Source organism: Oncorhynchus keta, chromosome 14 (genome assembly GCF_023373465.1).
Source record: "Oncorhynchus keta strain PuntledgeMale-10-30-2019 chromosome 14, Oket_V2, whole genome shotgun sequence".
NCBI lineage: Eukaryota > Metazoa > Chordata > Actinopteri > Salmoniformes > Salmonidae > Oncorhynchus > Oncorhynchus keta.
The window spans coordinates 66,970,840-66,995,496 of NC_068434.1; the positions used below are offsets into that span (position 1 = coordinate 66,970,840).

The 24,657-nt window shown below is 43.8% G+C and overlaps 1 protein-coding gene across 3 annotated transcripts in view; it reads right to left on the reverse strand.

The window, feature by feature from the left end:
* LOC118394161 (myotubularin-related protein 13) overlaps nt 1-24,657 on the reverse strand; it is a 172,540-nt gene that overhangs the window by 77,008 nt on the left and 70,875 nt on the right. For all 3 annotated transcript variants that reach the window (XM_052462198.1, XM_052462197.1, XM_052462200.1), the window contains 3 exons: nt 8,268-8,405; nt 1,129-1,251; nt 312-422 (listed from right to left, as the gene is read on the reverse strand). In XM_052462198.1, coding sequence (XP_052318158.1) covers nt 312-422; nt 1,129-1,251; nt 8,268-8,405 — 372 coding nt within the window. The remainder of the gene's footprint in view (nt 1-311; nt 423-1,128; nt 1,252-8,267; nt 8,406-24,657) is intronic.

The following is a 24,657-nucleotide window of genomic DNA, read 5'->3' on the forward strand; positions in this document are numbered from 1 at the left end:
TCTAGACGAGGAATGCATGATTGAATGGAAAGCAAACGCAAATCATTTTTCTGGACTCTCACATGGGCCAAAACATGACTTCCTTCCCTCACTCACTCACTCCCACTCTACTACTATAATAAGCATTAGGCCATCAGTGAGTAACCAGCACCTTGTGTGGGTCTAGCAGCAACATTAACCCAGACTGACCCCCATTCTGGGGTGGATTCATGCCTCTGTGGAGAGCAGGCCAGGGGGGTTGAGAGGGGGTTAGACAAGCCCTCTAAGATGGAATATTTGAGGAATTGTTTGCTTTAGTAAGGCCTGTTTACCTGGGAGCCACCAGCCACAGGAACCATGCACGTGAAGAGGTTGGAAACCAGCCCCTCCAGGGGGAACGGCAGGCTGTCGACGTACACCGTGTAGATCAGGCCCAAGCAGCCCTGGGGAGGTCAGGAGGAGACAGACACACAACCAGGTCAATCAACACACTCACATACAGATGTATCACAAGACACATACACCCAATCACAGTTTGGCGCCTAAAATGGACAATTAAAGACACTGTGCGAATTTGTCATCGAATACCATCAGATTTATAGTATTTTATGTAATATTCCGAATGTACAGCTGAGATGTGTGGTTTAATGGCAAATGCCATTTGCAAAGCTAAAAATAAATGCTAAATCAATATGTGTGTCGGAGACATTTGAATGCCAAAGTTGAATACTGTAGTGGTCCAGTGGAGTGCCTAGGGACAGGAGAGATCCGCTAAGCCCCACTCTGTTCTTAAGTGAGGGATTGGCTGGATATCCTGGCCTTGAGAGTACTTGCAGAATTCACTCTATAAAGCCAATATGTTCATTCTCCGCACACAGGATACAACATGATGCATTCTATCACCATCATGAGACAATTGATAGTCAATGCACTAATTGACGCGCTACCGTTTATCATGCCAATGCTAATTAGGCAGAGATAAGTAAAGTGAAGTCATGAACCTCATCAATAGGACCAAGAAAGTTCCTGGCCAGGTAACCTTAGATAGCCAATAAACCCGCAAAAACTGAAATGACCACTATGCATGGTCATCTGACATTTTGAAAGGAACCTATGTTAGTCAGGAATTAATCAGTGTTATCATGTTACCCGGAATATTTCAGGATAATCCAGCCTGGAGACCAGAATGAGACTTTTGGGTGCAAAGACTTGAGCGGGCTGGATCAAGCCATCCTCTTCCTCATCCTCATCTGCTTCGGTGGTCTTTGTTCCCTGAAACAGCAAAACAGAAGAAGTTATTTAAATGGGAGAGTTCAACAGTGATATGGGGGTGTATTAAGACCATCTGCAGTGGTAAGCTAACATAGCAGGCGTAAAAAATGCCTGAGTGGGGACGGAAAGAAAAACAACTGCTTACCCGCTGAGGGTGGCTCTAGTGTTATCTACTTCCAGGTCAAACCACAGCGTGTACATTCTACAGTACATCACATACTGTAGCCTATTTTTGGAAACGTGCATGTGCCACCCCCTCCTCGAGAATTCTGATTGACGAAAGCACAGAGTACAGTTCACACAGTGCGAGTACTATTCAAATCAGTCAAAAGAACACAGTATGGAAAAGTCCCCTCAGAACTGTGTCTGTATGTCTACAAAAAAACTCTAAATCCGGTGTTTTCGCAATGGGATATATAGACTTATTTTAAAAAGATCCTCTCCAATCAGTAGTACCCATTAAAACAGATACTCATTGCAGTTGAGGAGTTGAAAGAGCAAAGAGGACTTTCTTCAAATCACCATGGGGTTCATAAAAGATTACTAAACCACAAAAAATAAAACATTTATTGTCGTGGAGACCGTTTGAACAAAACCCAGCAGCTTAAGAGAGGAGTGTCATTTGCCTTCCAGAGTCACATACTGACTGTAAATCAGCAGTGAGATGTATATGAAATCAAGTTAACTATGTATCAAGTCACATTACTCGGTTTACTAAAATAGTTGTGAAAACACTAATAAACACAGTATGAATAGGCTACTTCCAATTTACCCATACTGCTTTCTCATTTGTTCAGTTGTTTCTTCACAAAATAGCGTATTTATTTTAAAGACTAATGTCATTAATTTGGTTCCTTTATTTGTCGAGGAATAATATTTTGTGGTTTGGAGATGTTATTCTAAACTATGGCTACAAACCCAGAGCTGGTGGTTTGAAACATGTTAAATTCAAATTGGCTGGGGTTATAGTTCAAAAATTACATTTCCTACAAAACGGAGTCACAAGATGTAATCAGTATAGAAATAGCTATAATAAACCCCCTGAAGCCTGAATTAAGAAAAAAAACTAAGACAATTAAAGCAAAAGCTACTTGACCTCTGACACCTCTGATCCAGTAACCACACTGGAGATAGACCTACTGTAGGCCTACCTGTAGGATATTAATCATTCAAAACCTAACCAAAATACGATGCAGACACTTGGGTTCGAAGTACATGGCGTAATGTACCATAAATAGCAATTGAGTGACCACGTAAAATAACAGCATATGGGTTAAGTCATTAAGGTGAATGAGTTGAACAAAGATGCCTCCCACTCCTTCCCAAAGTGCTCCACTGGGACACAGAGGTCAAGTCTCAGTGGTCTCAATCTGGTTCCAATTGTCCCATACCAGGAGCCGTCAGTCCTATCAGTTTACAGAGATAGCAGCAAAGCAACCTCACAGGGCTCGTTCCTGGCTAAACCCTTTATCAGAATCACATATATTCCTTCAGACAATGAAAACATGCCACAAGAGCTCTGGCATGCTCTGAGCAGGGAACACGGGATCTAAATATCCCATCAGATGGGAAACACATTTCTACAGCATTCTGAAGATTTGGTTCAATTATCGGCGAAAATACATTTCTGCCTCTCGAATCCGATCACATAGTGAAAAGCCACACTGGTTTAAACTTTATAGGGTAAGGCTCATGATAACGCCAAAATAAACAAACAAAAAACTGCTGTATGCTGGCTTACAGGGTCTACAAAAACCATGTGTGCCCTTCTCAATAATATGCTTTGCAGAGTGGGCCCAATACTATCCAAGTTAGACGTGTATTTGACAAAACACATGATGCACCTCAAACTAGTGCTGTCATGATACCAACATTTTATTTATGATAAGATACCAGGCCAATTATCACAATACCAGAGAGAATTCTGATTGGACTAGCGTCCTGTTCGCCCCCCCGACACTTTTTCAGTTTTGTAAATTTTATGTGCAAAGTGCTACACAAAAAAAGCTGTCACTGATATTCACACTTCTCAATAAAACAGATATTGATTGGCTAATTTGCTCATATTTGCAAAGGTCTACTTGTGATTTGGCTGGAGGAATGGGGGGAAGGAACACACATGCATAATGATCTGCGTGTCATTGTGGCAGTAAGGAGAAAACACTGCATGAAACCCTCGCACAGTCTCTCGGTCTCCCTCAAACACACACCACTCTCTCTCCCACAAACACGTACACACTGCTCTCTCTCTCTGTCTGCCTCAAAACACACACACCACTCTCTCTCGCTCCCACAAACACACTGCTCTCTCTCTGTCGGTCTACCTCAAAACACACACCACTCTCTCTCGCTCCCACAAACACACTGCTCTCTCTCTGTCGGTCTACCTCAAAACACACACCACTCTCTCACTCACTCCCACAAACACGTACACACTGCTCTCTCTCTCTGTCTGCCTCAAAACACACACCACTCTCTCTCGCTCCCACAAACACACTGCTCTCTCTGTCGGTCTACCTCAAAACACACCACTCTCTCTCGCTCCCACAAATACGTACACACTGCTCTCTCTGTCGGTCTACCTCAAAACACACACCACTCTCTCTCGCTCCCACAAATACGTACACACTGCTCCCAACTTTAAAAACGTTAGGCACCAAAACAGAATGTAAGGAGCACCAGAAAGAGATTATGAATCCTACTTTTGAAGCACATCCCATGAGAAGCAGACCCTTTTCTTCCTGGGCCAATCAAATGTGCCTTAACCTACTGTCACGTTACCAGGTTTTTAGCTAGCTAGGTAATATGACTGAACAACATTGTTATCATTCCAGCAATGTGGTTTGTGAAATATGAAATGAGTGCAAAATGGCGCGGGAAGGAAAAAAGGTCCGTTAATAGCCCTTTTCTTTGCCGTAAATCTGTAAACACGACTGTTGCGAAGCTGTTTTTACTCTCTGTTCCTGCTGCGTGACCGTGAACTTTCAAAGACCATCAGACTGGCCTGTGCACTTGGTTATACCAGGGATGAACTTCTATACAATGTATCAACTTTGCTCGCACTGCTCCAATGTATCAAATGTAGACTGATCAGGGTCTGCATGCCCAGGAGTAGATGAGCAGAAAGAGCGGACGGAGAGGAGAGAAGCAGGTGAGTGATGGCTGGATGGGGATGTGGCTGGCTGATTACAGCTGCCACGGGTGATGTGCGCATGAACGTGAAGTGGACATTCTTGGACCTACGCATACAAGAGACTAGTGTTGCTTAAATTCAACTTAATGTCTAAACAAAACTGACTTCATAAACATTTGATCATTTTTGTAATATCATGAAACGGTAGTATGTTATTCTAAAATGTTGGCATAATAAGTAACATGATGTTTTGGTACTGTGGTATAACACTATCTCAAACTACTTCAGCATTTTGCTAATCTTGTTAATAGCGTAAATGTGAATATTGAGAGCATAGGTCCAGGTCCTGGCTCTGGTACAAACTTTTGCAGTGGATGGTATACTGTATCAAGCTGGTCCCTAAACCATAAGACACCGCAACAGTCACCTACACAGTGAAAAACCAGCCTCACATCTGTCCAGTGTGTGTGATCCAAACTCCTATCCTTATCTGAGCCATTACCAAGTGCACAAAGGGGTCTGGGAACAGTTCCTGGAAAGAAATCAAACCAAAACAGAGAGGTGGGGCCATGATGAAGAGGCAGTGAGGTGACTGGCCACATTTAGCCCTGTAATCAAGACCTCTAACGATCCTGTATTAATGTCTGCGATGACACTGCACTGATCGTTACGGGTGGCCTTCACCTCTTCTCCCTCAGTAGACCGGCCGGCGTGTGAGGAGGACAGAAAACAAATAAGGGAGGATTAAAGTCTGATCACGAGAAGAGGGTCCAGTCGGCCAGAAAGACAGAGTGGACAGCTGCAGGACATCACCAAACAGCGCCTGACAGGGGAATTATTCACACTACTGCAGGGCCGGTTATGTAACCTTCCAGCCCAGGCATAGACCAGGCCAGGCTAGAGAGACCCAGTCGCAGCTAACCCAGCCATTATCACGCTTATTTAATGAAGGATGTCGTGGTTTATACCTTGTCTCATGCCAAGGCTTTGTTTGAACTCCACATGGAAAATCAGTGGTTCCACATCCAGGCACAAGGGATGTTTGTGAAAATTGGTCTGATTCATACAGTACACTGTGTAATGGTAAACTAATGTTAAACTCATCAACATGCTAGGATGTTGAGTCTGAGCATTCATGTAAACAGAATCATCACATCAGAATGTGACATGTCATCATGACCACGCAGTTAATAAAGGTTAGAATTCCACCGGAATTTATGTAAGAGGATATGATCAGATTTCAATTAACGTTTTCATAAGCCTCCTTGAATTAACATGACTAATGGTCAGAAGAATTCCACCTGATTGAATGGGGCCTGTCAAGGAATGTCAGATTTCAATGAACTAAAGGTCACTGACTTGAATGAATATGACTAATGGCCATGGTTATCATGTGTTTAATATGAGGCAGGGGACACATCCTACTCAGAGACAGTCTGGAGGGTGATGTCAGGCCATTGTGCCACAATTAGACATCCTGTGTAATGTATCAGGGCAAACCTTAGGAGGATTGAGGTTCTTGCATTAGTTTATTTCAGGGGTTTGTGAAATTGCGTGGAAGAAAAAACATCAAAGATATAATTGAATTCAAATGAGGATGGGTGCATCCAAGAGGCAGTGCTAGAGGGGATGAGATGTCAGCTCATTGGATACGTCTTTTCTCCCATCACACCAAAACCCTTCATTATGTGAAGTGTTGTTCACTTCATCTCAATTCATCCAGAGTGCTGTTATTGTCCCACTTTAGTGGGTTCTGGAACACATCATGCCGTGACACAAATTCCTAATAGTACAAAAATGCGCCATGCAAGAAAACAAAACAATTACAACATTGAAAAACAAAAAGAAAATCAAAACCCCCCCCAAAATTCCCAAGAATTAACAAACAGCCCCCGCTGGATGCTCGGAATCAAGTATTGAACCAGAGAGAGAGAGAGAAGCTTGAAATGATAAAGAAATGAACGGACATAACCCCGTGCTGCTTATTGAGAGATGCATCAACCTGCCAGCCGAGGCAGTAGGCACTATCTACTATACCGTGGTTCACTTATTTTGCCCTTATGACCCAGATCCTAAACCCAGGACCTGCAGGACGTAGTCCTATTCAGCAAGTGTGTAAGTGTTTAAAGGCATGAAAATCCACCAAATGTCTTTGAATAAGGCAATTATGGGTAAGCTGTAACAGATACACAGTGGGGCAAAAAAGTATTTAGTCAGCCACCAATTGTGCAAGTTCTCCCACTTAAAAAGATGAGGCCTGTAATTTTCATCATAGGTGCACTTCAACTATGACAGACAAAATGAGAAAAGAAAATCACATTGTAGGATTTTGAATGAATTTATTTGCAAATTATGGTGGAATATAAGTATTTAGTCAATAACAAAAGTATCTCAATACTTTGTTGTATACCCTTTGTTGGCAATGACAGAGGTCAAACATTTTCTGTAAGTCTTCACAAGGTTTTCACACACTGTTGCTGGTATTTTGGCCCATTCCTCCATGCAGATCTCCTCTAGAGCAGGGATGTTTTGGGGCTGTTGCTGGGCAACACAGACTTTCAACTCCCTCCAAAGATTTTCTATGGGGTTGAGATCTGGAGACTGGCTAGGCCATTCCAGGACCTTGAAATGCTTCTTACGAAGCCACTCCTTCGTTGCCCGGGCGGTGTGTTTGGGATCATTGTCATGCTGAAAGACCTAGCCACGTTTCATCTTCAATGCCCTTGCTGATGGGAGGTTTTCACTCAAAATCTCACGATACATGGCCCCATTCATTCTTTCCTTTACACGGATCAGTCGTCCTGGTCCCTTTGCAGAAAAACAGCCCCAAAGCATGATGTTTTCACCCCCATGCTTCACAGTAGGTATGGTGTTCTTTGGATGCAACTCAGCATTCTTTGTCCTCCAAACACGACAAGTTGAGTTTTTACCAAAAAGTTCTATTTTGGTTTCATCTGACCATATGACAGTCTCCCAATCTTCTTCTGGATCATCCAAATGCTCTCTAGCAAACTTCAGATGGGCCTGGACATGTACTGGCTTAAGCAGGGGGACACGTCTGGCACTGCAGGATTTGAGTCCCTGGCAGCGTAGTGTGTTACTGATGGTAGGCTTTGTTACTTTGGTCCCAGCTCTCTGCAGGTCATTCACTAGGTCCCCCCGTGTGGTTCTGGGATTTTTGCTCACCATTCTTGTGATCATTTTGACCCCACAGTGTGAGATCTTGCGTGGAGCCCCAGATCGAGGGAGATTATCAGTGGTCTTGTATGTCTTCCATTTCCTAATAATTGCTCCCACAGTTGATTTCTTCAAAGCAAGCTGCTTACCTATTGCAGATTCAGTCTTCCCAGCCTGGTGCAGGTCTACAAGTTTGTTTCTGGTGTACTTTGACAGCTCTTTGGTCTTGGCCATTGTGGAGTTTGGAGTGTGACTGTTTGAGGTCGTGGACAGGTGTCTTTTATACTGGTAACAAGTTCAAACAGGTGCCATTAATACAGGTAACGAGTGGAGGACAGAAGAGTCTCTTAAAGAATAAGTTACAGGTCTGTGAGAGCCAGAAACTTTGATTGTTTGTAGGTGACCAAATACTTATTTTCCACCATAATTTGCAAATAAATTCATTTAAAAAAATCCTACAATGTTATTTTCTGGATAATTTTTCTCATTTTGTCTGTCATAGTTGAAGTGTACCTATGATGAAAATTACAGGCCTCTCATCTTTTTAAGTGGGAGAACTTGCACAATTGGTGGCTGACTAAATACTTGTTTTGCCCCACTGTACATTAGATTTTATATAACATTTAGCATAATGCCCTTGTAAGTGGATAAGATATGCATGAAGGGGAGTTGGGTTGAGGTTGAGGAGTACAACAGGCCATCTCACCTGCAGGTTGACCTCTGCCTCGTAGAAGGTGAGGCAGGAGCAGTAGTGTCTGTCTGAGTCGATGTCCGTCAACACCACCGTGAAGAAGGTGGGAGCTTTCCTCTCTCGGGACAGCCTCCATCCTCCTGGCTGGCAGAACTGGAAAAAACACAAAGTATAACACACCATTATACATGAGCACCTGTACTAGAACAGTCTTCCCTCAGTGTGCAGATGAAATGGGGGCAGGCAGAGTACAGGGCAGGCAGAGTACAAGACACCCTGTGGCTTTTCCAGATTTGTTACTGGAAGCCAGTGTTGTTGTGTTGAGAGGGGAGCCCCAAATCTAGCCTCCCGTGTCCCCAGGAGATCCTCTGCTGGTAATCTTTCACTATGAATGGGGAAGTATTACGTTAGTTTGGGGGACATTGACGACATTGTCGATGCACAGGATGTCCTGTTTCAGTGCATTAGTACTACTGCTGAATACTCTCACCACAGAGAGGGAAATGGCTCTGGTTCACATTCCTCACAGAGAGGGAAATGGCACTGGTTCACGTTCCTCACAGAGAGAAATGGCTCTGGTTCACATTCCTCACAGAGAGGGAAATGGCACTGGTTCACGTTCTTCACAGAGAGGGAAATGGCTCACGTTCTTCACAGAGAGGGAAATGGCTCACGTTCTTCACAGAGAGGGAAATGGCTCACGTTCTTCACAGAGAGGGAAATGGCTCACGTTCTTCACAGAGAGGGAAATGGCTCACGTTCTTCACAGAGAGGGAAATGGCTCACGTTCTTCACAGAGAGGGAAATGGCTCACGTTCTTCACAGAGAGGGAAATGGCTCACGTTCTTCACAGAGAGGGAAATGGCTCACGTTCTTCACAGAGAGGGAAATGGCTCACGTTCTTCACAGAGAGGGAAATGGCTCACGTTCTTCACAGAGAGGGAAATGGCTCACGTTCTTCACAGAGAGGGAAATGGCTCACGTTCTTCACAGAGAGGGAAATGGCTCACGTTCTTCACAGAGAGGGAAATGGCTCACGTTCTTCACAGAGAGGGAAATGGCTCACGTTCTTCACAGAGAGGGAAATGGCTCACGTTCTTCACAGAGAGGGAAATGGCTCACGTTCTTCACAGAGAGGGAAATGGCTCACGTTCTTCACAGAGAGGGAAATGGCTCACGTTCTTCACAGAGAAGGAAATGGCTCACGTTCTTCACAGAGAAGGAAATGGCTCACGTTATTCACAGAGAGAGAAATGGCTCACGTTCTTCACGGAGAGGGAAATGGCTCTGGTTCACGTTCTTCACAGAGAGAGAAATGGCTCTGGTTCACGTTCTTCACAGAGAGAGAAATGGCTCTGGCTCACGTTCTTCACAGAGAGGGAAATGGCTCACGTTCTTCACAGAGAGGGAAATGGCTCTGGTTCACGTTCTTCACAGAGAGAGAAATGGCTCTGGTTCACGTTCTTCACAGAGAGAGAAATGGCTCTGGTTCACGTTCTTCACAGAGGGAAATGGCTCTGGTTCACGTTCTTCACAGAGGGAAATGGCTCACGTTCTTCACAGAGAGGGAAATGGCTCTGGTTCACGTTCTTCACAGAGAGATAAATGGCTCTGGTTCACGTTCTTCACAGAGAGAGAAATGGCTCTGGTTCACGTTCTTCACAGAGAGAGAAATGGCTCTGGTTCACGTTCTTCACAGAGGGAAATGGACAAAACGTATCAGTTAGGGATCCTGTTGTTTTCATCTTTACTCCACTACTGAACCATCTCAACTTGATTTGTAAACGTTAGAAACAACACAAAATAAACGCAATCTAATGGGAAAATGGAGTACTGGTGAGCAAGAGAAGGGAGAGGTGATGCAAGGGACGGAGAAGGGGGAGAGGGAGAGAGAAATACGGGATGATTGAAGAAGAGGAGTGCAGATGGATAGAAAAGAGAGAGATGTGCGAGGATAGAAAAGAGAGAGATGTGCGAGGATAGAAAAGAGAGAGATGTGCGAGGATAGAAAAGAGAGAGATGTGCGAGGATAGAAAAGAGAGAGATGTGCGAGGATAGAAAAGAGAGAGATGTGCGAGGATAGAAACCATGCAGGCATAGAAGAAAAACAGAAAAATGATGAGGATGATGGAGTGTCGAGAGCAGCATGTGAGAGGCAGGCAGGCAGCCAGAGTGAGTAAATCTTGTGTGTTTGTGCTGGAGGCCGAGCTGGCCTGGCTGTGGGACAGTATTTAGACTGCTCCTCAGGCGTTTCACTGGGAGAACATTGGACTGAGAGGGAGAGGAGAAGGGGGGGTGAGAGGAGAGATAGAGGGAGAGAGAGAAAATAAAATGAAAAGATAAGGTGGGTGGGTGGGTGGCGTAAGATAGGATGAGAGAGAGGAAGAGAGCGCAATATAGGAAAAGAGAGAGGGAGCTGTGCTCGACTAGCCCGGGGGCTTGAACCAGGATACCACCATCCTCCAACAGACACAATAGACAGCAGGAAATCTGGAAAAGCTGCATTGTGGGGGAGTGTCATACATTCTGGGCCAGGGCCCAGACAGGACCTAAGGACAATTGCAGATAACTGTGAACACATCCAAAAATATTCTAAGTATATGTCATTAATCACTGTCGGAAAGGAGATAAACAGCATTCGGACCGCATACCTTGGGAGATAAGTGGAGATACAATAAAGTGGGGGATGGAAGCAGAGGTGTGAGTGTGTAGGAGGAAGAAAGGGGTATTGTTTTGCTTAAATGATACCAATGGCCATCTTCTGCTAAGCTGTTATGCTCACACTACCCCGGAGGTCCGAGGAGAGGCTCTGGACTGGGTTTCTCCACGTGCCCAGTGCCTTTAGTGGGCTGAATAACAGCCAGACAGTCTACTACCTAACACCAATGGAGATAACCTATCTGTTTTCACATGCCAGTGACTGACTGGAAGGCAATCATGTTTGAAGGATTTTCTCTCTGTAAATATTAGCTTAGACTCAAGTAGCTAGACTTACTAGGGAGTCTGAATATGGAAAAACAGACTGAATAAGAGTTGACTGGCAGGGCCTTTAGTCGCAACATCTGATACACTAATATCAGCACCAGTAATATGGGTGGAGAGGGGGAAAATGGAATAAAAAGCAGAGTAGATGAGGACTGAGAGTAGTGGGTTCGATTCCCAGGACCACCAATATGTAAAATGTCTGCAGGCATGAATAAGTCACTTTGGATAAAAGCACCTGCTTAATGGCACTGTATATTATTATATTAACCAGAGGGCAGAGAGGAGGATTACTTGCATAAAAGAGAAGAAAAAAAACAAGTCCAGTAGCTGTCTAACTGACAAAGGAAAAGGAGCTGAAAACTTACTCTACTGTCAATCATTCTATAGTAAGAAGAAGTGCATCCAAGCATGCCCTGAACGCGTGTAGTCTCTCTTGCGGTGTGACGGCCTATCTGCCACACACACAGACACACAGAGAGCAGAGCAGTGATTCTAGGCACCACTCCAGGTAGCAGCTCCAGGGAGCCCCTGCCTGCCGCCAGCTGTGACTGACACACACAGTACCAGCAGACTGTTTGGAGAGATCAAGCAAAATATGTTCACTGCAGTGCAACAGGTGCGTCGCTAGTCTAGAAACATACAGTGCAAAAACAAAACCACATACGCATAGTGTAAACGTACACGACTACACGCGCACACCCACGTAGCATATATATATATATATATATACACATACACATATATATGTATATGTATATATATACACACACACACACACACACACACACACATACATACATACATACATACATATACACACACACACTCACACATGGTGTACGGACACGCACGCACACACACAAGCTGAGTCATGGCGAGGACAGTCCCTGGTCTCAAATTAGACCACAGTCAAGTGACAATGGAACTCATTGGCTAACCGACTCTGGGATCTTTGTCCTTTAGCACATTGCTGCCCTGCCACCGATTGAGCTCTCTGCATCATGTGGCTCTGTGTGGCATGGCTCCCCCCTAGTCCATCCTCCACCCTTTCAGATAGCGACACCAGATCTGCAACTTGACCTGGTAAGAATCGGCACAGAAAAGCATGGGGAACAGTCCCACCGAACTGAAGCCTAGTTTGTGGTCAGGGCTGTATTCTAATACTGTGAAAATGTACTGTATGCCGCTGTAATAACTACACAGGGGACAAACAAACAGCTATGCTGTGGGCACTGGGGCTGAAACTCCAGACCGTCAGTCAGGGACACACACACTGGGCAGTCTTTACAAGGAGACAACCCTAGAAAGAAATCTGATGCAACCTTCACTTGTGTTGCTACAGTTGAAAAATGGGGAATGGAGTTAATACAGGCTTATGACATAGTATGAAATGGTACATCTCCACGCCTCAAATTCCAAGAAATAAATACTGGTTTCAAAGTTTGATTTCCTAAGTTGACATAGCCAAACAAACAAATATCAAAGTATTCTTGAGTTTCTCTGTATGGTAATAAAATGTAGATGTCTCCTCCCTTCTGAGCATTAACAAATGTGACGCAAGACTGAACTGGGTGAAAGAGAAGGAAGTCTGGAACTGGAAAAAAAGGACAAGTTGATGGGAAAACACTTTCCCAACTCCACCGACAGGAATGAAGAGCATTCCCAGGGTGGAATCTCTCCAACACAACATTCTCTGTCGAGAGATTTAAACCAAGTTTACCTGGCCGGTTCTGATGAGAATACTACACAAGAGCAATGCATATCGAGATCCAACTGTCTGAATTAAAGCCTTTGAGGACACTTTGTTGACCAAATACATGAAGTTCTATTATCCAACAAGAGTGGCTGACTAGGTAGGTATTTGTAAGGCAACAAGGTAAATGTAATGAAGGACAACAGTAATACCGCATGCTGCATGAGCATAAAACATGTTTCCAAAACAAAGTGCATCCAACCGATGCCAGTGAAGTGCTGACAGAGTCAAAGCAAAGTGATTGCCAAAACGTTGTGGTCAGGACAAAAACACGACAACAGATGTGTTGTGTACGCTCCTCTCTCTCGCTCCCTCCCTTGCTCCCTCCCTTGCTCCCTCCCTTGCTCCCTCCCTCTCCATCTATCTTTGAGTTCCATCTTATCCTCCTCTATCTCTTCCCACTTCACTTCGAGGGCCTGTTTCTCAGGAAGACAAGACAATGACTTGCAGGAAAGTGGTGAAAGGGGGTTGGCCGGAGGTGAGCGGGTCATTACCGGGCTGCAACCTGGCCGGCCAAAAGATCTGCTTCTTTATCAACTCTGGAAGATGGACAGGACAGTGGACAGAGCTGAACTCCAAACATGTGCCAGGGCTATTTGAGTTTCCCCAGCAGCCGGGGCCACACAGAGCAGCCACATGGTAGGAAGTCTTGAGCTGAGCCGAGATGAGATGGCGGCTATATTCATAGGAGGCCAGGATGAAGACCAGCAAACAGGAGGCACACACACACTTCCTGAGAACATCTTCAGGGTCAGCGCGACACAAACAGAACGAAACAAAGCTAGCCAGCTTCAACCCACAGGTACCAGAGTGCAAAGTGGAGCTCAGGTAGCCCTGTGATGTACTGTAGGCCAACTGGTCTGACTGGAGAGCTCCATCACACTGCAAGCGACTGCCCACAACTGGCATTGAACATCCATCCTTATTTCCCTCGGTCCCCACAGCTCTGTGGTTCCCTGTGATCTGTTATGCAACCCGGAACATATGGTTCATTTTAGAGATGGATATTTTTAGCTGGTCATAAAGGACCGCAATAATTCAACAGATAGCTAGGCCAGGAAGATGGGGAAGAGAGTAATAGGCTAGGAGGTCAATGTCTAAAACTACAACGTGTACAACGTGAAGAATTTCAGGGTCCATATCTCATATGGCGATCATTTCTAGAAGTGAGGGGGTGTAATTTGTTGTGCTAGCACAACATGAAAATACCGACAGCTCTGCCGAGTTCCTCACATCCAAAGTCTCCTGGGAAGATTTCTTCACTTGGGGGTGAATACTTTGGATTTATTTTAAAACACAATAAATTAAAAACATATGGCTGGTTCGCCACATGTAACTTATTTCAATCCGAGATGCATTAAAAATGCAAAAAGAAAAAGGATTAGGCATTCCTTCTCTTAAACCAATCTACTGTCAGTTTAATTTCAGCTTAATTCTGCTCCAATCACTGCAACCGCTCAAACCTCGCCTTGAGCACTCATGCTATTCACTATACTTAAGGGTGTCCCAAACCATAAGAGGTGAATGTTTGTAACCAGATATGGACTTTTTTTTGTTGTTTCGTTTTAGGAAAACTAGATTAATAAACCTCTTTAACCTCTTAGAACTCTTGCTCTATACTGCCCCTTTTGGAGAAAGTGCGTGCCCATAGTAAACTGAAAATATTTTTCCCCAAAATTGCTAATATATGCATATAAAAAATATTATCGAATAGAAAACACTAAAGCTTCTAAAACCGTTTAAATTTTGTCTCTATGTAAAGCAGAACTCTCAGAACATGCATTCTGCCAAACTATCTCTTGTCATCTGAAAAGTTGGCCCACCTTTGACGTCATCGCAAACACCCTCCCCAAACAGTCACAGCTCTGGGAAGAGTCCCTACGTGTTCAGCGCGATCTCAGCTTTCAATGGTGCTTCTCATTGTGAGAATCGCCCGCTCGCGAGAGTTTGAGCATGCCGAAAGCTGCCAGTCACTCAAAAAAAACGGTCACTTTTATGTGCGCAATGGTCAAGTCCTCTCTTTTTTCCAAGATCGATTGAACGGTGCCTGTGTTTCTGTTCGTTCTCAAAATTGCTGTACACCTTTATAACATGTTAAAGCTTGATTATGAAGTTAGATTGACAAGTTAACTCGACATATAATATATAATTTCGACGTTTTGGTGCGCATCCACTTGAATTTTGCCTACATTTCGACCGAAATGTGGCTATTTTGAGAACCGAAAGACGCAGACTTGAAAACTAAACGCTGTTTTGGTAAGTATAATCCCTTCCAGGTCTTTTGATGGAAGAACAGCAAAGGTAAGGGAATATTTATGTGTTAATTTTGGGTTTCTGTCGACTCCAAGGTAGAGCGCTGTCTCATAGTATAGCCTAGTGAACGCATCCTGTAACGTTAAAAATAAATGTAACACAGCGATTGCATTTAGAAGAAGTGTATCTTCCTATATATATGTAAAACATGCATATTTAGTCAAAGTTTATGATGTGTATTCGTTGTTAGCTGACGTTATCTGCCAGAGCTATTTCATTTCTCCTGACATTTTAGTAGCATTTTTTGAACGATGCGTCATTGTAAACAGAGATTTATGGATATATATTGCAGATTATTGAAAAAAAAAAATGAATGTACTGTGTAACATGTTATATTACTGTCATCTGATGAAGATGTCAAAAGGTTAGTGAAATGATTTTTTTTTAATCCTGCGTTTGTTGATTGCATATTTTTTCCTACTTGGCTATGCTAATGAGCTATGTCTGCAGTGGTGGTTTGACATAAATATGTGCTATGTTTTCGCCGTAAAACATTTTATAAATCTGACTTGCTGGGTAGATAAACAACTTGTTTATCTTTCATTTGAGCTATTTTACTTGTTAATGTGTGGAGGTTAAATATTTTTAGGAATATTTTTTCGCATTGTGCGTTATGCTAATGAGCTTGAGCCATAGTCACGAACCCGGATCCGGTATTGGTAGACTATGAGGTTAACTAAGGTTGCCTTAGGAAGATCTTTCAAACACGTGTTTCCTGGGGAAAAGGCTAGAACTACATGCCATTCCAACATGTGACAAGCGGATGGAGTGTAAGTTCAGAGAAGACTCGGTCTTAAAAGCAGGGACGGATGCTCTTCAGTGCTGAAATCCACCTCGACAGTCCAAGAAAACTCCATGGATTTTCCCGAGACCGCTAATGGCGGGATATAAGCAGAGCCTGGCTTTTCCATCTTAATCCAAACCTGACATTACGCTGTCTCCATTGTTGTGCTGCATCCTCACACACTCTCCCACACACACACACACACCCCATGGATGGCACTGGCCTACAGGCGGAGTGCTGTACCCTGCTCTCGGACCTGTGCTTAATGCACAGCCTGTGAGATGCGCCCCATTCATTGTTTTGTAACACATTGACTAACACAATGAGTTACACATTCATGACAAGCACAGTTATGTAACACGTATAGTTAACTTTCAAGAGCTTTACTGTGCTTGAATAATTCACTCATCGTTATATAGTTCTTAGTTTGTGCAGTGCTGTTTACAGTTCATGCTACGCAGTTGTGTGAAGCAAAGCAAACACAAAAACAACAACAGGTCGGCCCATTTGAAGAGCACAGTGTGTTTGATGAGGAGACAGCAGAGGGTAAACAGCTTTGTCTTGGGCCGTAGAGAAACACAATGTGCTTATGCGTCAGCCTGTGGAGCCCCTGCCTGGGAGCCCTGTGATAATGGCCCTGGGACAGGTGCTTCCTGCCGGGCCCAGGCCCACTCCCTTCTCCCCATCGCTGTCACTAAGTCACCCTCCAACCGTGGCCTTTCTTCTTTTTATACCTCCGCTTTTGTTTTTCACCTGAAAAAACAGTGATCCCCCCCCCCCCAAACTTTATATGATTAGCTCAGAGTTATACACCCCTCACGAGGACCAGTAGCACGTTCTACTGTTGTGGTACCACCCCAGGCCAGGAAGACAAAAGTGAGTGTGTGCTATATCCCTGATGGTGTTTTTTCCAGTGGCATTTTTCACACTAACACAATGGCAGTGCATTACACAGGGACACTGGCCTTTAGTTTTCCAGCTGACTGCCTCCCCAGGGCTCTGGGTCTACAGTACTGCACTCTACCCGCCACACAGGATGAGGGCTGTGGGAGGTCAATGACCTGGCATTGGAGAAAGACATGGCCTCAGACAGGGTCAAGGACTGGTGCCGTTTCATACTTCATTTAAATGGCAATACATGACTGTTGTGACATGCTGCTATTAAACACAGCAGTTGAGATAAGTCAACAATACAGCATTTATAAACTCAGCAAAAAAAGAAACATCCTCTCACTGTCAACTGCATTTATTTTCAGCAAACTTAACATGTGTAAATATTTGTATGAACATAACAAGATTCAACAACTGTGTCAAACTGAACAAGTTAACAGAAATGGAATAATGTGTCCCTGAACAAAGGGGGGGGGGTCAAAATCAAAAGTAACCGTCAATATCTGGTTTGGCCACCAGCTGCATGAAGTACTGCAGTGCTTCTCCTCCTCATGGACTGCACCAGATTTACCAGTTCTTGCTGTGAGATGTTACCCCACTCTTCCACCAAGGCACCTGCAAGTTCCCGGACATTTCCGCGGGGAATGGCCCTAGCCCTCACCCTCCGATCCAACAGGTCCCAGACGTGCTCAATGAGATTGAGATCCGGGCTCTTCGCTGGCCATGGCAGAACACTGACATTCCTGTCTTGCAAGAAATCACGCACAGAATGAGCAGTATGGCTGGTGGCATTGTCATGCTGGAGGGTCACGTCAGGATGAGCCTGTAGGACCTGTAGGAAGGGTACCACCGTGTTCCCTGTAACGCACAGCATTGAGATTGGACTGAGCTTGTTGTCACTGTAGGCAATGATGAGTGACACACCACCCCAGACCATGACAGACCCTCCACCTCCAAATCAATCCCGCTCCAGAGTACACGCCTTGGTGTAACGCTCAATCCTTCGACAACAAACGCGAATTCGACCATCACCCCCGGTGAGACAAATCCACAATTCGTCAGTAGAGAGCACTTTTTGCCAGTCTTGTCTGGTCCAACGACGGTGGGTTTGTGTCCATAGGCGACGTTGTTGCCGGTGATGTCTGGTGATGACCTGCCTTACAACAGGCCTTACAAGCCCTCAGTCCAGCCTCTCTCAGCCTATTGCGAACAGTCTGAGCACTGATGGAGGGATTGTGCATTCCTAGTGTAACTCGGGAAGTTATTGTTGCCATCCTGTACCTGTCTCGCAGGTGTGATGTACTGATCCTATGCAGGTGTTGTTACACGTGGTCGTTCACGCAGATGAGCACGAACCCTGGCATCTTTATTTTGGTGTTTATCAGAGTCCGTAGAAAGGCCTTTTTAGTGTCCTACATTTTCATAACTGTGACCTTAAATTGCTTACCGTCTGTAAGCTGATGTTGTTTTAACTACTGTTCCACAGGTGCATGTTCATTAATTGTTTATGTGTCATTGAACAAGCCTGGGAAACAGTGTTTACACCCTTTACAATGAAGATCTGTGAAGGTATTTGGATTTTTACTAATTATCTTTGAAAAGACATGGTTCTGAAAAAGGGACCATTCTTTTTTTGCTGAATTTAGCTGTCTATCATATAGCACTCTTAGTTGGTTAGGCACAAGAGCTGCTTCTGCTATGACAACAGGGAGCTCTGAAACTGGGATGGAAAGAGACATAGGTCTCTTCTGCAGTGCCACTGGTGAACTTTACCCAACTATGGTATCTGCGAAGAAGCTCTTGTGACAAGGGGAATGGTTTGAGTAAAATGTCTGGGTGTCGTGGTTTCACCCGTGGACCTCTCATACAGAGTTAAGGCAGACAGAAGGTGTAGGAGAAGACACCGTGATTTACAGGTGGGTCATGTCAAGAGAACGGATATTCCAGACAAATTAGGACATCTCTTAGCACTGCGAGGAATCTCAGGTATGTCCGCAGACATTTTGGTCTTGCAGTCAGCACATTCCCACTGCTCCACGTAAACAGAGGTGGTGGCTGGCAGGGGAGAGCCACCATGGAGCAGGGCAGTGAGGAAGTGGAAGGCCACAGGAGGCTATGTGGCTTCTGCGCTGTGCTCCTGTGCCAAAAGCTGCGGCTGACTCCCCTCCTGGCTCCTATCCACGTATTTTCCAGTTCCAGCTCCAAGCCCAGGACGGACGGAGAGGAGGACCGTGGACGGTCTCACTGCTCAAATGGCTTGTTGTGATTCAGTGGAGCTGGAATGAATCCCTTGAGCATATTTCCGTTTCATGAAAAAAAAAAAAGGATAGTGTTTTTTGGTGTGTGCGAGCACAAGAGTGCTTCTAATTACTCCAACAGAGGGGTTTGTTTCTGCTAAACTGTGTAACATAACTATGTGCTCCCAGAATAAGGAAGTCTTCAGACTACAACATATTAGCTCCATGTATCCTGAGTATTCACATTTCCTGATGAGCTCACTGTGGTTTTCATCATGGACAATGCTGGCATGCACTCCAGCCCACTGCCAGTGATGTTTCCTGGGGATTTTCTGTTTCGCTGGCAGCCAAAGCATTGATTACTCATGAAGATCTTCCTGACAAACACATGATTCTATTATCCCCGACTTGGACGACATCCTGTATGTGGAATGCACTGTTGTATTTAGTTTGACAAACATCACAGGAAAGACGTGCTGTGCGACATGTCAGCATTGGTCACTCAGTCTGGTGAAGTAACCAGCCAGCCCAGCACCTATCCCTGGGTCTCTGGACTGGCCAGGAGAAGACAGCAATACTGCAACATGTGGCAAGCTTCCTAGTCTGAACCAGATAGTCTAAGCATGCTGTTTCAGACCCCGACACCCTGAAACAATAACACCCAGAGATGCCTGTTCCCCCAATACCCCCCAGTCAAGATCAAGCCACTTGCGCAGGTATTTCCAAACTGGGATACAAGATTAACATTTTTTAAATCTTCACATTTTCAAACAGCCCATTTTTATTTTACAATGGGGCTATACATTTGGGTGAGTTTTTTCCCCCCTCGCCTGAATAGCCTCATTTCACTGCCTAAAATAAAATTAAACCATCTAGTGTTCAGCGAAATAACAACACAATGTCAAATACAGGTAACCTCGTCAAATAATTAACATCCAATCACATTAACTGTTACTCTCTCGTGGGAATTCCACTAACGGTCCGTATGTAGCCAAACGTAACTGCTGCACATGTTGGTCTCTGTACTGATGGCGCAAAAGCCATGACAGGGAGACATAGTGGAGTGCTAATGCGCGTGCAAGCAGTTACTACCGATGCCATTTGGGTACACTGCAGCATCCACCGAGAGGCTCTTGCTGCCAATGGAATGCCTGACAGCTTGAAAGACATTTTGGACACTATAGTGAAAATAATTAACTTTGTAAAAGCAAGACCCCTGAACTCTCGTGTATTTTCTGCACTATGCAATGATATGGGCAGCGACAATGTAACACTAACAATATACAGAAGCGCGCTGGTTATGAAGGGGAAAAGTATTGACGTGATTTTTTAAATTGAGAGACGAGCTTAAAGGCTTCTTCACTGGCCATATTTTTCACTTGTCTGACCGCTTGCACGATGACGAGTTTCTCACACGACTGGCTTATCTGGGTGATGTTTTTTCTCGCCTGAATGATCTGAATCTAGGATTACAGGGACTCTCCGCAACAAAATTGAGGCTATGATTTAGAAGTTGGAGCTCTTCTGTCTGCATTAACAAGGACAACACACAGGTCTTTCCATCATTATGATTGTTTGTGTGCAAATGAACTCAAGCTACGGACTATGTCAAATATGATATAGCGAAGCACCGGAGTGAGTTGGGTGCGCAATCACGCAGGTACTTATCCAAAACGGATGACAAACTGGATCCGTTATCCCTTCCATTCCCTTCCTCCAGTCCACTTACCGATACCGATATATCTGAACAAGAGAGCCTCATCGAAATTGCAACAAGAGGTTCTATGAAAATTGTATTTAGAAATCAGAAGCCACTGCCAGACTTCTGGATTGGGCTGCTCTCAGAGTATCCTGCCTTGGCAAATCACGCTGTTAAGACACTGATGCCCTTTGCAACCACGTACCTATGTGAGGGTGGATTCTCGGCCTTTACTAGCATTAAAACTAAATACAGGCACAGACTGTGTGGGAAATTATTTAAGATGGTTAAATAAAGAGCTAAATGATTGATTATTATTTGTGCCCTGGTCCTATAAGAGCTCTTTGTCACTGCCCACGAGCCGGGTTGTGACAAACTCACACTCATTCTTATGTTTAATAAATGTATGGTATAGTGTGAGTGTGTGGCGGTCTTATAATGATGGCAAAAAGCAATATTTGAGAGTGCGCTGACCCTGATAATAGAAGGGGTACACAGCTGGAGGTTGAATGTTTGAAGGGGTGCGGGACTATAAAACGTTTGGGAACCACTGCACTAGCACATAGCTATGCTAACCTTAGTCACGGTCCCTTCTACTGCCCACTCTGCACCAACAGTATACACAGTCTGAATAACTCCAGCATCCTTCCCGGAAGTACGTGCCACATTCCACATTACAACAGGGATTTGGGGGGAGACAAGAGAAATTAAACAACCGCTTACTGGTCAAGTCTGGTCAAATTCCTTCATTAGAGGAAGTCAGGCCCCAAGGAGGAATTTGTTTTATATAGGTACACCGTTTTGTAAAAACAAAACAAGCAGAGGAAAATTAAAATGGTGTTTTGCTGTTGGTGACTTCAAAGAATATCAATTTGTTTTTGTTACAGTCATGACCAGATGACATTCTGCTCGTGTACACTATGAATTCCACTGATTTAAACTCAGGGGGCAGATGATCGAGCAGCACGAGGCCTGGTAATCATTGCAGGGGGCAACAGCTCTATCAATCTCTTTATAGTATTGAGGCAAACAAGTGGCAATGAGTGTCAGCTGGAAACAGAACCTGCATCATAATTCATTAATTCCCCACACAGCCAGGTGAGGAAGGAGGAAAGTAGGCAAATATGCACAGAGAGACCCTACAAACATTCATCAGGCAAACTAAACATTGCCCCTATGGATTAGGCAATGCCAATAGTTGAAACAATAAAATAAATTAAATCAATCCATTGCTAGCACAATATGTCATTAGAGCATTTTAATGGGGGGAAAAAACTGGGAAGTGACACCAGACAAAATAAAATAGGGGGGATCTTTACTTTTTGCTTAATATTTAAGGAGTCTCTCGCTATTTTAGTAAAGCATATCCACTTGGTCCTGTGCAGATTCTCCACTGAAAAGTACATCTTCAGCCAAGACTTGAACAAGAGACCAAACAGATCATCAGAGACAAATGTCTAAGATCAAACTATGTTTTACTTCCACGACAAAGAAGTTGCTGTACTTTCAGCCATGTTCATTCAAGGCCGTTTCAGTTCGTTTTTTTTTTTTTTTCATCTTAAAAAAAATACAGCTGTCCTCTGTGTGTGGCACAAGAAAGTACAGTGGCCTCTACACACAAACACGTAGCGCTCTTACAGAGCTGCCAGTGGGTGTGTTACATTCCTTGCACGTTGAGGCAGAAAAGATGTGAGAAGCGTGGGGCTGACATAGAAGCCAACCATGAGGAAAATGTCCTTGGGATCAAATGACATCCATCAGGCTACTAGGATATGGTTAAACATACTGACAAGGGCTTTCCGGGTAAGGCCTCATGATCAATGGAACAGTACAAGAAATGCAAAATTGTACCAAGATGTAGACCTCAGGATGTACAGTGCTGCTACTTTGACAGGAATCAGATTCCCCTTAACCCAGTAGGGGACACCTGACTGGCACTCGGTGCTTCAGTTTCACAAAATGTCCAATATGCAGGGCTTCAGAATGCGACCCTTTTGACTTGGCTGTGTGAGTAAAAAAAATGGAATTGGCGACATTGGTGCGAGTTACACATTCTACCTGGTCACCTCAGTCAAAACATTGGGGCTGGGAATTGCCACGGAGCTGACGATACGATCATGATACTTAGGTGCCGATACAATATGTATTGCTATTCTTACTGTTCTATGTGTATTGCGATTCTATACTGTGATTTGATTGCGATGTAATGTTCAAAACATATTGCTCACTAGATGTCTGCTGCAGAGAGACAAGAGAGCGCATGAGAAAATCAGTTTGGATCAGTCATGGAAATAAAGGCGCTGAAAACATGTTGGCTCACTATTTTAAAAGTTGGAAAAAAGCTATAGATGTGGGTACATCTGACAAGCGATATACCTTTATTTAATATTAGTACATTCATCTCTATTGAACTAAATCATCAGAAAAGTCTGGAGCCCTATTTTGATAGTAAAATAACAAATTGCCCAATTGTCAACTCCAAATTCATGACAATCAGTGGATTAGGTTGCATATGAAAATATTTGGAATCATGCATTCCTGCTTGGACATGTTTGAAGTACCAATTTTTCAAATACCATCTCAGTAGTATATTACACTACTTAATAAATCATTGTGAATGAATTCAAATGGATTTACCCAATAAAGTCAATCACTTTCTGATTAGCACCCAGTTTGAGTTGAACAAAACCTACCATACATATCTGCCCATTGTAGAAGTGCTCAGAAAGTTACTTTTTGGACCCGAATGCCAAAACATTCAAGAGATGAATTTGCTCAAAGCTGACCTATTTTGCATAGCCCACCATGAGACATCCATACCTTAATCCCTGGACAAGATAAACGGTTGAGATTTATATCATTTAAAAGCTTACAAACAGGGTTGACATACTATTTTCAAATTTCATGGAAGAAATTTGTTTTCTTAAAAGAAACTCATTTTTGAAACCTTAAATGACAATTATCTTTTTTGGACCCCAGGAAGAGTAGACGCTGCCTTGGTAACAGCTAATGGGGATCTTAATAAAATAGTAAATCTAAAAATGCATAAACTCCGATTTTTTTTCTTCTTCATATTGACATGTAGCTTTGACCAGTAGTTCCCAACCGGGGGTACTAGGGCCTCTGGAGGGTACTTTGTCTATCCACAGAGGGTACCTTGAGAAGACTCATGAGACCATAGGGTTACTGGTAAAACGCACATGAGGGGGTACTTCAGGGGTACTCTGGATGGAGCAAAAACCAGTTGGTAGTACAGTAACCTCAAAAGTTTTGGAACCACTGGCTTAGACCTTCTAGGTTTTTGAGTTGTGCCCGCCATCGGTTGAGACCCATGCTCTTGAATACAGGCCGCTCTGGGTGTCATGTTTTGGATGATACATTTACTCAAATGGGAATAAAATTGAAATTTCAACTGGTACCACAAAGATGGTTGGGAGGTCCACACAGAGAATGTTGACTTGAATAGGAATCTGTCGTTTTAAATTATACTGTCAATCCTTCATAGGAAACCTATGGAAACCATAGAAATATAGATAATAGAATAGACATGAATATTTAAGTTGACATTCGATGGTGGATGGACCGGCAGCTATCAGTGGCAGTAATTAGAAGTTAAAATGACAATTCACTTAAAATATCTAATGGTGTACCAGCTAAATTGCAGTGGTCTGAAGGGATAGGTCTATTCTATTAATTACATTTCTATGAATGAAATGACACCGTAAATGTTAAGAGGGGGCATG